This window comes from Dipodomys spectabilis, unplaced genomic scaffold, assembly GCF_019054845.1.
Source record: "Dipodomys spectabilis isolate Male_0828 unplaced genomic scaffold, ASM1905484v1 ptg000147l, whole genome shotgun sequence".
NCBI classification, from domain to species: Eukaryota; Metazoa; Chordata; class Mammalia; order Rodentia; family Heteromyidae; genus Dipodomys; species Dipodomys spectabilis.
The window spans coordinates 13,162,912-13,180,785 of NW_024870824.1; the positions used below are offsets into that span (position 1 = coordinate 13,162,912).

Sequence of the window (17,874 nt, forward strand, 5' to 3'; positions counted from 1 at the left end):
ACAGTTCCCAGTTTTATGCAAACAAATTGTGAATTTTCATCATTTCTTAAAAACCTAAAAATTAATTCTAAAATATATAGAGAAATTTGAAAACATAGGAGTATAGCAAACTAAACACTAAACAAAAAATGTTGGAAGGTATAGTATAGTTTGTTTTAAACATTGTATATCTTTCAATTCAATTTTAAGATAGCTTAAAAAAAATCCTGTCTTTGAGACAGAAGCAGAACCCTTAAAATTGTTCAAGGTTTTTTGATACATATAAATTACAACTTTGCTTTCATTGTAATAATTTAACAAGTTGGAAGATTTTAAATTGTGAATGTTTTATTGCCATTAAAATTGTTTTCAAAAAAGAATTTATTAAGTGGTATATATTAAGTGGTAAATGAAATCTGGAGTTTGAGAGGTAAGGATTTGCTTAGTGCTAGGTACTGGGAATATGCAGACAGAACAGCAGTGCTTCATTCTGTAAGAATTAAAAAATCTAATGATGAAGAAGAAACTTGTTTTAGAAAACTAAGAACTAATTACAGCATGTTTTTTACTATTGGGAAGAGTGCTTCAGGTACACAATTAACAAAGAAACTAATAATTTAACCTGGGCATGTAGTTTTCACCTGCACTTGAAAAGTTGAAGCTGAAGCAGGAGGACCCAGATTTTAGGTGAGCCTGGACAACATAGCAACATCATGCAACTCTGTCTCAAAATCAACCAACCAATCACTATTCAACCTACCACCCAACAGTCATAACAAAGTGACTAGTAATGTAAAAAAATAAAGCATTCACTTAGACTGTTTTGGAAGAGTACAGTTGAACAGTAAAACAATAAGAAAGTTAGGTAAGATATATGTGCTTCCCAGTAATCCCATTTAAAAGCTAATATGAAAAGGTATAATTTAGAAAAACTCATGGCGTTTGTTGTTGTTGGGTCAAAACATCAAAGATCCTTTGAATGTGACTTAAATAATGAGGTATAATTGAAATTATTTTGCAAGACAGCGATATCATATGTCTGTTAAACAATTATCTTGGGTTGGGAATGTTGCTCTGGGTGTGATGGTTACTGAAGTACATTTTATCCAGTTTCAAAGTCATCAATTTAGTGTACTTCGGAAATCTCCATTCCAGCTACCCCCCCCCCCCCCCCCCCCCCCCCCCCCGCAGACCAAAGAACCACATGATCTTTTGTGTGTGAGTGTGTCAATTCTGGGGCTTGAGCTCAGGGCCTGGGCACTGTTCCTGAGCTTTTTTGCTCAAGACTAGTGCTCTTATCACATGAGCCACAGCTTCCCTTCAGGCTTTTTGGTAGTTAACTGGAGAAAATAGTCTAAGGAACTTTGCTGCTCATGCTGGCTTTGAATCAGCATCCTTAGATCTCAGCATCTGAGTAACTTGGATTACAGACATGAGCTAACAGTGCCCAGCTCAATACATAATTATTTTAAAAAGTCTCCTTTTCTGCCTTATACCTGATTTGATGACTGGTTTTCTTTGAAACAGACTAGAAATACTGGATATGCCAAAAAGTAATAGAAGTATATAAATACTGCATTCTGTAGATTGTGTCTTAGGTTGAGAGTAATTGTTTATTTTTTAGCTTGAATCCACATAATCTTTATTCTTCAGAAAACTTTTCCAATTATTAGCACATAAAAATTACTAAAACACTGTTTTTCTGTGAGATTTGCTCATTTACTTCTGTGGGATACATCATACTTGTTTATGTGGACAATGGACTTTATGAATAGAAAGTGAATTGGTATCTAATTTAGTCCTTGTGTATTATCTAGAGTCTTTCATCCCTTGTGATTCATGTTGCATTAGTTGTTATGTTGCCCATTTCAATATGAATCTTCACCATTTGACATTGAGCAAACTAGCCTTTTAGTTTCTGTTTACTTTGAGACAGTTATTGATTTGATATACTTGGTACATTCTGTGGGATATCATAAATTTAAAGTAGTCCCATGGGCTGATGTTGTACTTCCGTTTTTCTCCTGAGCTTTCTACTTCGTTCTCCTTATCCATCATTCTTCATAAGGATTTTCTGCAATGGACCATGCTTAAACTATTTTCAGGTCACTGATAAGCTAAATTGTTTTTGCAGTATAATGGCTGAATCTTTATTCTCACCACAAAATAGTAATCCAAGTGATTGCTTTTGTGTCTTGTCCTATTAAGGTACATTAAAAATCTTTAGGGATTTTAAAACTTAACATTATATCGTGTGCTAAAAAAATTCTAAATTCCCTCTGTCATGTGTTGTAGTGAATGGCTGATTTTGGATATAAAGAAAGATATATGTCTCACACAAGGTTGTCAGGAGTTAAAAAACTATGGAATAGCCGATCAAGGGATGGCTTTGTTCCTTGATACTTTGTATTTTTCTAACCCTGTTCTGCAGAGTTTGGTATCATTGTGTCTATATTCTTGTATTAGTACATAAAAAGAAACCCTTAGTGTATTTTCTTTCAAAACCTATTTCTTAATATCTGTGTAATTTCATATATCCAGTGCTGCTCTATTTAGATTTTGTCCTTTTTGTTTTTTGCTACTGATCTGCTCACAGGGACAACACATTTTAAATTCTTGTTTTTTTTTCTTTTGACTATTTCATATTCTCTGTGAGGGCATAGTTGTTGTGCTTTCTTTCTTATTTCTTGATTTTTGTTTTTCTGGTCCCAAATGTGGGAGCCCCATGTTTTGTGTGGTTACATGTGTCAGCCTTTGTGTCTAGCTCAGAGGACACTAAATTCTGTGTGAATAATAGCTAAGGGTTCCTTCCTCTAGCTGGATATTGTTGATTGTTCAGCTTTGGATAAAGTCAGTACACAATTGTTCTATTTTACATTGTAAGAGGTGGAAATTACACAGTGCTAGCTCATTCTTACTTTTTTATACCTTGATGCAGTCTGGCAGTTGCATGTCTAAACCTCTGAGTTAGAAAGAATCTCATTGTCATCTTTCTCAGTTACTACTTCTGTGCATGTCATTTCTTTGTTCTTGGCTCAAAGTCTAAGGAACTAGCTTATTGTCTAAGAGAAGCTTGTGACTCTCAATCCTAGTTGCCCTCCTATTCTTTCCTCTATAGGACAGCCCATGTACTCTCGTGAACATGGTGCTGCTGCATCTGAGCGACTTCAGTTGGGGACACCGCCTCCTCTGTTGGCAGCTCGTTTGGTGCCACCTCGCAACCTCATGGGATCCTCCATTGGGTATCATACCTCAGTCTCCAGCCCCACCCCTCTGGTCCCAGGTAAGCTTTGCTATAGATGGCCATCCACCTCACTGGTCTTGCATGATAAGCTGGTCAGCCTAAGAAGTTGACCTGGCATTTTCATCTGCTGCCACATATTCCCATTAAAGCTCGTAGGTAGTTTTAGTTTCTATTCTTCTGCTTTGGTTCTTCTGCTTTGGTTCGTCCCTTGTGGCTGCTGTATGATTAGGCCTCCTGTGTGTCTGTCATCTCTGGTGTCCTCTATATTTACTTTCAGTGCCTCGGTAACAAAGTCACACATAGTTCCTTGAGCTAGTTTCTAATCAGGTAGGTAGGAAGATAATATCTACTTGAGTGTTTCCTAATTAATTAGTTATATATTAGAAGAAAAACGAGGTTAATTTTTCTTTGACATGAAACACAAACATCTGGTTTGCATTTTGGATAAACAAGCCCCCCATACCTCCTGTGGTATAGATGTAATGTATGTAATATAGTGATTTCTTGAAAACTCTTTCCTCCTATTGGCCTGTGTAATTTGAAAATTGGTGGTGTGCTTTGTTAGTGTGTTAGGAGATTCTTACTTTTCCTTAGAGACATTTTATACTTTGACTTTAGATTTCGCTTCATCATTATTAACTGAAGGACTTTTTTTTGAAACAGTGTCTTCCTATGTAGCTTAGGCTACTGTCCTGCTACCTCAGCCTCCTGATTTTGTGATGGGATTATAGGCTTGTGCCACCACAGCCTGACTTTGCATGGCTTTTGCTTGCTCAGTCGACATTCTACCAGTTTAGATAATGTTCTAGTCTTGCTTTTTATCAGTTATTCTGGAGATGGAGTCTTGAAAACTTCTCTGACTGGCTGGCTTTGAACTGCAGGATTATACTTGTGAGCCATTGGTACCAAACTAACTGTGGGAACTTTTTATGTTACTAGTACCTAATTATAACTTAAAACTTTTTATGCCAGGTGCTGATGGCTCACATATGCAATCCTAGCTGCTGAGGTTGCTGAGATCTGACGATCAAGGTTCAAAGCCATCCTGGGCAGGAAAGTCCATGAGATTCTTCTCTCTGAATAAACTATACCCCCAAAAGCTGGAAGTAGAGCTGTGACCTAAGTAGTAGAATGCTAGCCTTGAGCAAATGACACAGGGAGATAGCACTGAGGCCCTACATTCAAGCCCCAGGACTGGCAAAGCAAAACAAACAAAAACCCCAAACTTTTTATTACGTTGTGCTGATTGTTTTTTCTTTTAAAGGAATCAGCTGGTGCCAGTACTCAAGCCTATAATCCTAGCTACTTAGTAGCCTGAAGTCAGATGCTTGCAGTTCAAATTTATTCAGCCCAGGCAGGAAAGTTTTTGAGATTCTTATCTTCAGTTACCCATCAAAAAGCCTGAAGTGGAGCTGTGGCTCAAGTGATAGCACATAAGTTATCCTTTTTTTTTTTTTCCATAAGTTATCCTTGAACAAAACAGATCAGGGATAGTACCCAGGTCCTGAGTTCAAGCCCCAGGTTTGTGCACGCATGCACGCGATTACGGCACGCGCGCGCGCACACACACACACGATGAATCAACAGTTATTTTGTAGGTTGGTGCATATAGCATATAAGTTTTAGAATTGGCATTTGTAACCATGGAAGCTATTATTTTATGTATCACCTTCAAAGTATATAATTCTTAAATATATTGAAGCAAGTAGATGAGATTTGCTTTTTTTTTTTTTTTTTTTGTCTGTTGTGGGGCCTGAACTCGGGGCCTGGGCACTGTCCCTCAGCTCTTCAGCTCAAGACTAGTGTTTTACCACTTGAGCCATAGCACCACTTCTGGCTTTTTTTTTCTGCTTATGTGGTGCTGAGGACTCAAACCCAGGGCCTTATGCATGCAAGACAAGCAATCTATCACTGAACCACCTTCCCAGCCGGAGATTTGCTTTTTAAAGCTATCATTACAATTTATGTTTCTGTTGATAGGGAATATTCACAGTTAAATACTATTTTTGAACCTTTTTCTTGAACAAAAATTAAAAAGAAAATTAGAACAGAAGCTGAAATAATTAAATGTGAAGCTCAAAGAATTCTCTTAGCACATAATTGTATTGTAGCCATCTAACTATTGAAGTGAGTCATTCAGTTTTCTTGACCAACCATTGTCAAACAGCTTTGGCTCAATACAAGCTTTGAAAATGAAAAGCAAATTCTATAATAGGAACATCATTGTGACAATAATTTACGAAGTTTTCCCAGATGTCCTCCTCTGAGGAAACTAGCACAAAAATGACCCTGATGTCTAACTTTGGACATTGTTTAACATTTTATTAGAGGGAATCAGTTTTAATCTATTGATGCCATGTGCTGCTTTCAAAACTAGAAGGAAAAAAGTATGAGCAATGTGAGAAGGATACTGACTAGCAGTTCTTGTTCTTGTTCTAGTACTAGATGTCTCAGAATCACTTGTATTTCAGTGGTGTTTTATTGTTTAGACTCAGGTTAGTCTATTGATGCTTTGTCAAAGGAGAGGATTTGCAGATGATCTGGAGTTAGGGAATACAGTATTCACAGGAAAGGTTTTCTCTAAGAGTGTTGAGAGTGAGAAATTTGCATTAGAAACTTCTGAATCCTAGTAGTGCTTATTACTTCCATTCACTGCCTTTAGAGTTTTAGGACGCTCACTGTAGGGATCATTGCTGATCTTACTCTGAATCACAGAAGTGACTTTAATAAAGAATTAAATGTGTATTATAGCTTATACTTGGTGTGGATTACTCAAGGAATTTTTCCATTACAAAAAAAAAAATAAGACTGGACTTCTAAATTCTAATTATGAAAATCAGTATAGTCTTTTTTTTTTTTTTTGGCGAGTCCTGGGGCTTGAACTCAGGGCCTGGGCACTGTCCTGAGCTTCTTTTGCTCAAGATGAACGCTCTGCCACTTGCCACAGAGCCATTTCTGGCTTTTTCTGTTTATGTGGTACTGAAGACTGGAACCTAGGGCTTCATGCATGTTAGGCAAGCATTCTACCACTAAGCCACCTTTGCAGCCCCTACTATAGTCTTAACCTTTGCAGTTTTACTTTTTATGGAGTGAAGAGGATAAATGCCATTTGGTTTTCTTTTTTAGAATTTCTTTTAGAATTGCTTTTAACACCAATATAATTGTTCACTTAGCCTTAGAATTTTTAAAATGGGCTTTTGATGAGACACATAGGGAAAACATTAATTAAAAAATGAATTGATGAGGTGGGTTCCAGTGGCTCACACTTATAATCCTAGCTACTTGGTAGGTTGAGATCTGTGTTCCCAGTTCCAAGACAGCCCAGGAAGGAAAGTCTGCCAGACTCTTACCTCCAATTAACCATTAAAAAGTCAGAAGTGGAGCTGTGGCTTAATGTAGTGCTAACTTTGAACAAGAGAGCTCAGGGACAGCACCCAGTCCCTGAATTCAAGCCCCAGGACTAGCACACGCATAATAATGAGATGATGATGATGATGATGAAGAAGAAGAGGGATGGATAACAACTATAAATGTAAATTTTATCTGACCAAATTCTTCTTTTTGAAATGTGTTTTACATATGAAGCCAGTTATTGTCTTTCCAGTTTAAAGTATAAATCAAATGAATAATTGATCATTTTTTTTCTTTTCCTAATTAGGAAAGTTATGAGGAAGGCCAGGCACAGTAGCTCACAGTTGTAATTTCATCTATGTAGGAGTGAAAATCCAAGGATTGTGGTTTGAAACCAGCTCAGGCAAAAAGTTAGTAAAACCCTGTTGTAAAAGTGTACATGTGGCATCTGCATGTAATACCTGCTACATGAAAGGCAGAGGTAGGAGGATTGAGATCCATGGCCAGCTCTGGGCAAGTGAGACCCTATCTGAAAAATTACAAAACAAAAAGATCTGAGGGGATACCTCAGGTGTTTGTAGGATGAGTTCAAATTCCATTACCACCAAAAAAAAAAAAAAAGAAGTACAGGAATTGAAACCTAACATTTGTGTACATGAAGATTTATCTCAAAAATATGCATTAAAGTTCATTAGTTAATTAATGTATAAGACAGAAATGGCTCAATGAGTTTTGAGATACATAAGCATTTGGGAATTAATACAGTTTGTGACAGCGCTGTTTTTTTAATCTTTTACTTCCAAAAGTACTGTACTGTAACATAAATGAAATATAAATGGATGTAAGTACATTTGTTGAAGAATATGCATCATTAGTATTTTAAAGTAAATGAGAAATATTTTTTAACCTCTGTCTCATTTAGTATGTATTTTATTTTCCTTCAGATACTTATGAACCGGATGGCTATAACCCAGAAGCTCCTAGTATTACCAGTTCTGGTAGATCACAGTACAGACAATTCTTTTCAAGAACACAGACACAGCGCCCTAACCTGATTGGCCTAACATCTGGAGACATGGATGCAAATCCAAGAGGTGAGAATGGCATGACCTTTTTCTGATGGTAAATGTTGTGTAGCAGTTGTAATAAGAGTTTCTGCATTTGTACTGCTGACCTAATTTGAGGAAATTAGAGGGACTTATACACTTTGAAGGGCACTTTATTATCATCTCAAATGTTCCTAATAGCTTTGTCCCTCAAATTTTAAAGTATAGTATACTTATTTTATTTTATTTATTTATTTATTTTTGGGTCTGGTTTGGGGCCTGAACTCTGGGCCTGGGTGCTGTCCCTCAGCTGTTCAGCTCAAGTCTAGTGCTCTACCACTTGAGCCACAGTGCCACTTCCGGCTTCTTTCTTTTTTTTGCTTATGTGGTGCTGAGGAATCGAACCCAGAGCCTCAGGCATGCAAGGTAAGCGCTCTACCACTGAGCCACCTTCTTAGCCCCCTAGTATACTTATTTTAAAAAGACAATGCTAGCCAGGCACCAGTGGCTCACACCTGTAATCCTAGTTACTTAGGAGGCTGAGATCTGAGGATCGTGGTTCAAAGCCAGCCCGGGCAGAAAAAACCACTAGAAAACGGGAAGTGGCGCTGTGGCTCAAGTGGTAGAATGCTCACCTTGAGCTGAAGAACGCAGGGACAGTGCCTAAGCCCAGAGTTTAAGCCCCATGACGGACCAAAAAAAAAAAAAAAAAAGACAATGCTATTTAATTTTTTTTTTTTTGGAATTGATTGTGGGAATTGAACTCAGGGCCTGGATGCTGGGTGCTGTCCCTGAGCTCTTTTGCTCAAGGCTAGCGCTCCATGGCCACTGGTTTTGTTTTTTTCTTTTTGCATCTAGTGGTGATCTGTATTTTAGTTGACTATTACATTGAGTTGCCTTTGATTTTTTTTGACTTTATTATTTTTTAAAATGAAAGAAAAGCATTTGTTTATTTTCTTGCTCTTAGAAATTTCTAAAAAAGGAAATGTTAGTAGTTGAGTGCTAGTCACAGTATTTTTTAGCTTTTGGATTAAGTATTTTAATCATTTCAAGTTCTTTATGAAACTTAGTAATGTGAATTTTTGTTTTTAACAGCTGCTAATATTGTCATCCAGACTGAACCTCCAGTTCCTGTTTCAATGAATAGCAACATAACCAGAGTAGTTCTTGAGCCTGATAGCCGGAAAAGAGCAATGAGTGGTTTGGAAGGACCACTGACAAAGAAACCTTGGCTGGGAAAGTAAGATACTTTGTTGATTTGGAATGCTTAGTTTGTGTTTTTTTCTTTTTTCTTTTTGTTTGTATTTTCTTTATAAAATTGTTACAGTTGCTATTAGTCAGTGATTTTTAAACTGTCTTAAAATTGTGATTTGAGCAAACGTTGTTGGAATGTTCTAAAAATTGAAAAGCCAATATGTTTTCAGAGTAGATACTTGTAATTTTACCTACATATTTGTATACCTAACCCAATATTGAAAATTATTGAAGGCCTGGGGAAATGGTTCAAGTGGTAGAGTGCCTGCTAACAAGCAGGAGGCCCTATTAAGTAAAAGTACTGACAAAAAATAAAAATAAAAAAAAAAGTCTTAGGCTTGAAATTAGTTAGAAAAGAAGAAAAAAGTTTTCTTTTTGCTTTACCATTAGATTTTTCTTTTTTAAGTTTTTTTTTTAAGCTTTTAATTGTTTCAAAGGGTTACAAGTCAGGTAAAAAGTAGTACATTCCTTATTTGGACCGTGTCACCCTTCCCCTCACTCCCAGTTTTTCCCTCCTTCTCTCCCCCCACAGAAGTTGTAAAGTTCATTTTAATCAGTGTCTAGTGAGTACCACTGCTACAGTGTGTGCCACCATTAAGTTTTTTTAACATGGCTTACCATTTTTTTTATTAAGTAGTTGTACAAAGACTAATATGATGGTTAATATAATCTCTGCTTTTGTAACATTTCATTATTCAGGTATTTTTTCCCCTTTCACTTGTTTTGTTAAAAGAAGGTATAAAAATTGCTCAATAATTTTTTTTAAATGCTAAAGCATAAACTTCTTTGTTAATGTTTCTTTTGGTTAAGCATGATGTTAAGAGAATTAACCAACATCTATTAATATTTTTTCTAGGCAAGGGAATAACAATCAGAGTAAACCAGGATTCTTGAGGAAGAATCAGTATACAAACACCAAATTAGAGGTCAAAAAAATCCCTCAGGAATTGAACAACATTACCAAGCTCAATGAACACTTCAGCAAATTTGGAACTATTGTTAATATCCAGGTAAATGTGACTATATCAGTGATAGAATCCATACATTTTATGGACCTTAGGAAGTATTTCTTTCAGCTCATCTTAATTAAAATGAGTCAGCTGTAATTCTAATCAGCTCTGCTAAGTGCTGTAAACTCTGTATCTTTGTATACATCTTTATGATGGAATTGGTAAGTTAAATTTATTCTTGTGAATCATTTGGTTCTTTTCTATAGCTCATTCCTGGCAGATGCTGGTCTAGTTGCTGAATTTAAAAAAGAAATTGTTTTTGGTGGTCCTTGGGCTTGAACTCAGGGCTTAGACACTGTCCCTGAGCTTCTTTTACTCAAGGCTCATACTTTACTACTTGAGCCACTGTGCTACTTCTGGCTTTTTCTGAGTGGTTTATTGGAGATAAAGAGTCTCACAGACATTTCCTGCCCCATCTGTCTTCAGATCTCAGCCTCCTGATTAGTTAGGATAATAGGCATGAACCTCTAGCTCCTGGCATTGGTTCTTGAGTTTTTTCATAATTCTATTTTTGAACAAGTGACTTTTTCTCTCCCCTAGCTACACTTGTGTCTTATCTAGGGGGTTGAAATTTTTTGTGATTTCTAAGATTATAATCTTGTCCATTGACCACCATACTCTGGTGAAATAGTGATTGGTAGTGTTGGGTCTATTCTTTGAAAATTTTAAGCATTGTAATATATTGTCCAAGATCAAATAGCTTTATGTTTTGCCATCCACTTAGCTATTTGAATTTGTTAATTTGTAGTTGAGTATTAGACTGTCATTAAGGGTACTTGAAAATTAGTGTAAGTTGAAATTTTAGTCTTACTATTTCAATACAGGTTATCAAACCAACATGTAATTTTGTTTATGAAAGTATTACTGGAGAATGTGGGTTGTTTTTGTTTTTGTTTTTTTGAGACAGGGTCTCACTATATAGTCCAAGATGACCTCAAACTCACAATTCTTCAGCTTACTGAGTTCTAGGATTACAGTGTATACAACTGCATGGACAAGTGTTCTTTCTATATAAATAAATATATGTTATATATTTTTATATTATATATGTTTTATATATACCATATATTTTCTTAATTCAGGGGCCTTTGCATGACAAATGCTCTACCACTTGAGCCAGGTCTCTGGCCCCTTTTTGTCTTATTTTCTTTCATGTGTGTGTGTGTGGGGAGATTGCTGGTATTAGGGTTTGAACTTGGGGCCTGGGCTCTGTCCCTGAGCTCTTCAGCTCAAGGTTAGCGCTCTACGACTTGAGCCACTGCACCACTTCATGTTTTCTGGTGGTTAATTGGAGATAAGAGTCTCATGGACTTTCTTGCCCAGGCTGGTTTTGAACCATGATCTTCAGATCTCAAGCCTCCTGAGTAGCTAAGATTATAGGCATGAGCTACGGGTGCCTGTCTTCAATTTTTATATTTATGTGAAGGGATATATACACACATTATCTTTTTTAAAATGCTTCACACATTAAAAATGTACAAAAGATGTTAACTGTCATACCAAATGTCCTCCATCCTTTTTTTGCTAAATTTTGCCTAAATCTTTTTTCTTCATAACATTCAGCTAAATGGAGATGGCTTAGTGTAGGTAGTTGTAATACTACTCAGACTGCTATAACAAATGTCATAGACTGAAATAAACAGAAGTTCAGGTCAACTGGGTCCAGGTGGGGACTTTTTTTCCTGTCTGATAGGCAGCAGCTTTTCACTGTGTCTTCACATGGAGAGAGAGAAAGGGGGAATTGTTTGTCTGTGAATCCTTTGTAAACAGGGCCCCAAACTTCAGACTTGACTTTGATCTTTTTTTAACTATATTTTTATGTCTTCCTTTTTTGGAAGTTGCACTTGCCAAACTTTGCCACTTTGCTTTTAATTCCTAAACGCCCATTGATATTAGGGCTTTACTTAAAAAAATTGGGCAAGGGAGCATAATTTAGTGCATAATAGTGGACTATATGTAATTATAACTTCTCTATTTATAAATTAATGTTGTTTCTAATATTTTCTTTAAAGGTTGCCTTTAAGGGCGATCCAGAAGCAGCCCTCATTCAATACCTTACTAATGAGGAGGCCAGGAAAGCCATTTCTAGCACAGAAGCAGTTCTAAACAATAGGTTCATTCGAGTCTTGTGGCATAGGGAAAATAATGAGCAGCCGGCACTGCAGTCTTCAGCACAGCTTCTCTTGCAACAGCAACAGACAGTGAGTCACCTCACACAGCAGCACCATCATCTACCGCAGCATCTTCATTCGCAGCAGGTGATGGCGACACAGTCTCCTCCCTCATCGGTGCATGGAGGCATCCAGAAGGTAATCTGGCTCACTAGGGATGAAAGGTTCTGGTCCTACTCTCCAAATCAGTAGTTTTTAGTTCATAGTTCTTGAATCTTTTACTTTAAAGCTAATGATGACTTCCATTTGCAAACCAGCATATGATCTCCTAGGAGCTGATGAGAAATGCAGCTCTTGGGCCTGACTCTATCCCACTGAATCAGAATTTCTATGGGTGAGGCCCAAGAATCTGTTTCAAAAAGCTCTCCTGGTGATTTTTACCTACCTTGAAGTCTGAGGTGTGCTGTTCTATATCATAATCACTTACTTAGGTGCAGATTTCTGGGCATCACATGTAGGGCCACATCCATAGAGTTAATCTCCACATATGAATCCTATGAATCTACAAGTTTATTAAGAAAAATTCTGATGTGATGCATACGTACTGTTAACCACTGCACTTTGAATTTAGGACTACTGTGTTTTGTAAGTCAGCTTTGTTTCAAGACCCATTTATCGGGGCTGGGAAGATGGCTTAGTGGTAGAGTGCTTGCCTTGCATGCATGAGGCCCTGGGTTCGATTCCTTAGCACCACATAAACAAAAAGAAAAAAAGCTGGAAGTGGCGCTGTGGCTCAAGTTGTAGAGCGCTAACCTTGAGCTGAAGAGCTGAGAGACAGCACCTAGGCCCACAACTGGACCCCCCACCCCCCCAAAAAAAGACCCATTTGTCCTGCTTCTTCCTATGTAGAAAAATTGTACTCCTTTTTAAACTGGAAGGTGGGCATCAGTGGCTCATGTCTGTAATTCTAGCTACTTAGGAGGCTGAGATCTGAAGATTGCAGTTTGAAGCCAGCTTGGGCAGAAAAGTGCCTGTGAGACTTTTATCTCCAATTAACCACTCAAAAACCAGAAGTGGAGCTGTGGTTCAAAGTGATAAAGTTCTAGCCTTAAGCAAAGGAGTTTATGGACAGAGCCAAAACCCTGTGTTCAAGCGTTAAAACCTACAAAAAAAAAGAAAAAAACAACAACAACCTCCCACCCCCCAAAAAAACAACAACAAAAAACTCTGGAGAACAACCTAGGTGGCTCATTCCTATAATCCTAGCTACCCCAGAGGGATTGATTAGGGAAATCCTGGTTCTAGGCCAGGAAAAAAGATCCCAGCTCAACAAATAAGCTGGGAGGCATAGGTAAGAAGATTGGTGTTCAAGGCCAGCCTAGGCAAATAGCATGAGATCCTATCTGAAAAATAACAAAAGCAGAAAGGATTAGGAATGTGACTCTAGTAGTAGAATGCCTGCTTAGTAAATACAAGGTCTTGGGTTCAAACCCCAATACCACCAAAACCAAGCATTCCCCTAAAAAGTTCATATTGAAAGCTCCAGGAAAACTAGGGTTTTTTAAGTATTTTTCATTCTTTCGTCTTTTCCTGAGATGGAAACTCACTGTGTGTAGCCTAGGCTGGTCTTGAACTTGTTACCTTAGTATCTCAAGTGCTTTAATTACAGGTATGGTCCACCACAATGGCTGGGACTTGGAGTTTTGATTGTTGTTGATTTTATTCCTGATGCTAAATATTGGAATGAAGAAAGGAAGAAAGGAAGAAAGGACAAACTGACAAGTGCATTACAACTGTTATGATAATGATCTTAATGATGATTTCCACCCAGGTGTTTCCATGTTTAAACTAAATGCATTCATACTTAAAGAAAAAAGTGAGCTGGAAATGATGACTCGTTCTTGTAATTCCAGCACTCAGGAGCTGAGGCAGGAAGATCAAATGGGTGAATAGTGAAGGAAAGAGTGATACCATTACCCCTGGGACTATTAATGTTCTGTTAATGTAGTTCAGAATTGCACATTCCATACAGTTCTTCATACTCAGCTACTTTCAGATAAAAACCATCTTCAAAGCATTATATATTGGAGACAACATGAAAAAATTCTTATTTTTATATATATATATATATATAATTTATATATATACCAAATATACATCCACAATATATATATACACTATATATGCACAATATAGATGCACAATATATGTGCACTATATATGTTCACTATATATATGTATTTATATACATTTTGTAGTGACACATTAATTTTTGTTTTTGGTGTTGGGAATTGAACCCAGGGCTTGGTGTATGCTAAGCACATGCATGCTCTACAACTTCTGAAACCCCAGCTGTTATGACGTATTTTACACATCCAAAGAAGTAAGACCTTACAGATAATTAAGGCACCCTCCTGTTTCAATTTTCTGATTTTCTTTACTCAAGGTAGTCACTGTTCTAACTCTGCCATTCTTGGTCATGTTTTTACATTTTTACTACATGTATGTTTTTGTATTTGCAGATGATAGGCAAACCGCAGACACCAGGGGCATATGTTCTAAACAAAGTTCCTGTTAAACATCGTCTTGGACATTCAAGCGGTAGCCAGAGTGATGTGTCACATGTGTTGAATCAGTCTGGTGGTGCTGGGGAGGACTGCCAGGTATGCATTTCTGTGACTCCCTTATATGTTTGGTCATTGAGTGACACACAACCCAGATTTGTTAAGTGTCTTCTCAATCAAGACAGGCGTGACAGGGCTGGGAAGGTAGCTCAGTGGTAGAGCGCTTGCCTTGCATGCATGAAGCCCTGGGTTCGATTCCTCAGCACCACATAAGCAGACAAAAAAATAATAAAGCAATAAGTTTATTTAAAAAAAAAAAAAGACAAGCGTGACAGCGGACCTAAGTGTGGCGGACCTCCCTAATTTCCATAACCCAGTTAGAAAAACAAATTTTTTTCGGGGTGGGAGTGGGATGCCTGTCCCGGGGCAAGCCCCAGGACTCAGGGCCTGGCACCATCCATGAGCTTTTATGCTCAAGGCTAGGACTTTACCACTTTGAGCCACAGTCTCATTTCTGGCTTTTTTGGTGGTTAACTGGAGATGAGAGTCTCACAGACTCCCCTGCTCAGACTGGCTTTAAACCATGATCCTTAGATCTCAGTCTATTTTGTAGCTAAGATTACAGGCATGAACCAGTGCACAGCTGAAATTTAGTATTTTTAAAAATCTAAATAGAATAATTTTAGTTACTGTTATTTTTAATTAATTTTTTAAAATTAATTTTATTTTTTGTTTATGTGGTACCAAGGAATAGAATCCAAGGACTCATGCATGCAAAGGGAGCACTCTACCACTAAGCCACAGTCCTAGCCCTTTAGTTATTTATTAATATATACTTATTCTTAGTTCATTTCTTTAACACTTCTTTTTTTGGTATGTGATTGTGTGTGTGTGTGTGTGTGTGTGCGTGTGTACTGGTACTGGGGGTTGAACTCAGACTGGGCACTGTCCCTTAGCTTTTTCACTAAAGGCTGGTGTTCTTCCACTTGAACCACAGCTTCACTTCAGGCTTTTTCGTGGTTAATTAGGCATGAGTCTCATGGACTTTCCTGTAATTGGCAGGCTTCAAACTATGATCCTCAAATTACAGCCTCCTGTGTAGTTTGGATTATAGGCATGAGCCACTGACACTTGGTTATATAATGTATTTTAGTCATATTCAACACCTTTTGTAATCTTTCTTATCCTTCTTTCCTCTCTTCATTTCCACTTTTTGTAACCTTGCTTTTCCTCTTCTTCTGAAGCTTCCTCAAATGAGACACAAGGTACAATACTTGTATTTGTGGACTGGCTCTGTTCATTTGTAATTGCAAAAAAAATTCAAATGCACACAATAGGGAGTAGTTTGTTAAAATGTAGTACATCCACATAATAGAATATATATGTAACTTGTACAGAGGAACAAGGAATACTTTTAAATATACCATGGAGTGATTATCTGTATTCATTAAGTAAAGAATGCAAAATGAATTAGAAAAGTACATTGCTCGCCATTATTAGTGTAAGAAAAGAGGGGCAGTGAGCACATGCTGATGTACAAGATAATATTTATACAATCTAAGTCTAATGCTTGTTGTAAGTGTAAAAGAAGCTAGATTATGACTGGTCTTGCTTTATAGATTTTTGAGTTGGAAATATATAAATGCTGAATGTGATAATAAAATTAAATGTTTTCTAAAACTTGAAAAATGAGAGTGCTTTAAGAAAACATGATTTGGTTATGTATTTCTTGGGATATTTACTGAGGACAAGATGGAACTGTTCTTTGTTTGTTCATCTGTCTACTAACCAACCCAGTCGTTCTCATGTTTAACCTAAACATATTTAGATTAAAAAATGAAAAACTGAGCTGAGTATGATGGCTCATGTTTTAAATTCCAGTTTAGAAGGCTGAGGCATGAGGATCACAAATTCAAGGCCATACTGGGCTACACTGTGAGAACCTATCTCAAAAAAGAAATAAATTTTGCTAGAGATGTGGCTCTGCGGTTGAGCTTCTGACCATGTCTGTCCTGAGTTCAAATTTTATTGCTGCCAAAATGAAACAAAAATCTTTTTGTCTGTATTAGAGATAAAGCTCAGGGCTTTTGCACTTTCTAGTTATTCCTCCTCCTCCGCCTCCTCTTCCTCCTCCTCTTTTCTTCCTTGTGTGTGTGTGTGTGTGTGTGTGTGTGTGTGTGTGTGTGTGTGTGTGTTTGTGTTCTCAGAAGAATATAATTAAATTTTTTTTTTTTTTTGGTCACTGGTGGGCCTGGATCTCAGGGCTTGAGCGCTGTCCCAGAGCTATTTTGCTCAAGGCTAGCACTTTGCCACTTTGAGCCACAGCTTCACTACCAGGTTTAGGTGGTTGATTGGTAATCAGAGTCTCATGGACTTTCCTACTCAAGCTAGCTTTGACCTCCCTGCACACCCCTCCCCTCCCCCCCTCCCCCGTTTTTTTTGTTAGTTGTGGGACCTTAACTCTGGGCCTGGGCACTGTCCCTGAACTCTTCAGCTCAAGGCTAGCACTCTACCACTTGAGCCACAGTGCCGCTTCTGACTTTTTCTGCTTATGTGGTGCTAAGGAATTGAACCCAGGGCCCCATGCATTCAAGGCTAGACTCTACCATTGAGCCACCCTCCCAGCCCCCTGGCTTTGAACCCTTATCCCTTGATCTCAGCCTCCTGAGTAGCTAGGATCACAAGTATGAGCCACAAGTGCCCAGATGGATATAGTTCTTCTGAAGATGATTTCAAGCATTTTTAAGATATAATCATGTATGTGTTGTTTTTTGTTTTTGCTTTTTAGATATTTTCACCTCCAAGCCATCCAAAAACAATTTATAGCTCCACAAACTTAAAGACATCTTCAAAACTTTCTTCAGGGTCTAAATCTCATGACGTTCAAGAAGTTCTTAAAAAAAAACAGGTAACATTTTCGATTCTTCTACCTTACACAGGAAAGGCAGAATTCTTAAGTCATTATGTTAAAACCTTTAAATTAGTTAATATTAGGGCTAGAGGTATGGCTCAAGTGGCCTTGCAAGCAGAAAGCCTTGAGTTCAAACCCTAACATAGCCCAATATTATCATGTTGTTATAGAGCTACATCGAAATGCATATACTTCTTTATTTAATGAACTCTTGAAAAACAAAAGAGATGAACAAACAAAAAATGCATAGCTGGGTTTCAGTAGTCACATCAAATTCAAAGAATAATTTTGGGTTTTGTACTGGGTATTTAACCAAGGGCCTTGAGCAGGATAATTCATGCTCTATGACAGAATGATATTCCTGTAGTTTTTTGTTTGTTTGTTTTGTAAATTTCATATCCCCA

At 37.5% G+C, this 17,874-nt stretch overlaps 1 protein-coding gene across 4 annotated transcripts in view; it reads left to right on the forward strand.

Annotated features, from left to right (window-relative positions):
* Rbm27 (RNA binding motif protein 27) overlaps positions 1–17,874 on the forward strand; it is a 64,132-nt gene that overhangs the window by 36,354 nt on the left and 9,904 nt on the right. For 2 of the 4 annotated variants that reach the window (XM_042691963.1, XM_042691964.1), the window contains exons 9-15: positions 3,098–3,262; positions 7,519–7,668; positions 8,716–8,860; positions 9,731–9,884; positions 11,897–12,193; positions 14,518–14,658; positions 17,348–17,467. In XM_042691963.1, coding sequence (XP_042547897.1) covers positions 3,098–3,262; positions 7,519–7,668; positions 8,716–8,860; positions 9,731–9,884; positions 11,897–12,193; positions 14,518–14,658; positions 17,348–17,467 — 1,172 coding nt within the window. The remainder of the gene's footprint in view (positions 1–3,097; positions 3,263–7,518; positions 7,669–8,715; positions 8,861–9,730; positions 9,885–11,896; positions 12,194–14,517; positions 14,659–17,347; positions 17,468–17,874) is intronic. The other 2 variants (XM_042691965.1, XM_042691967.1) reach the window with 1 other exon arrangement.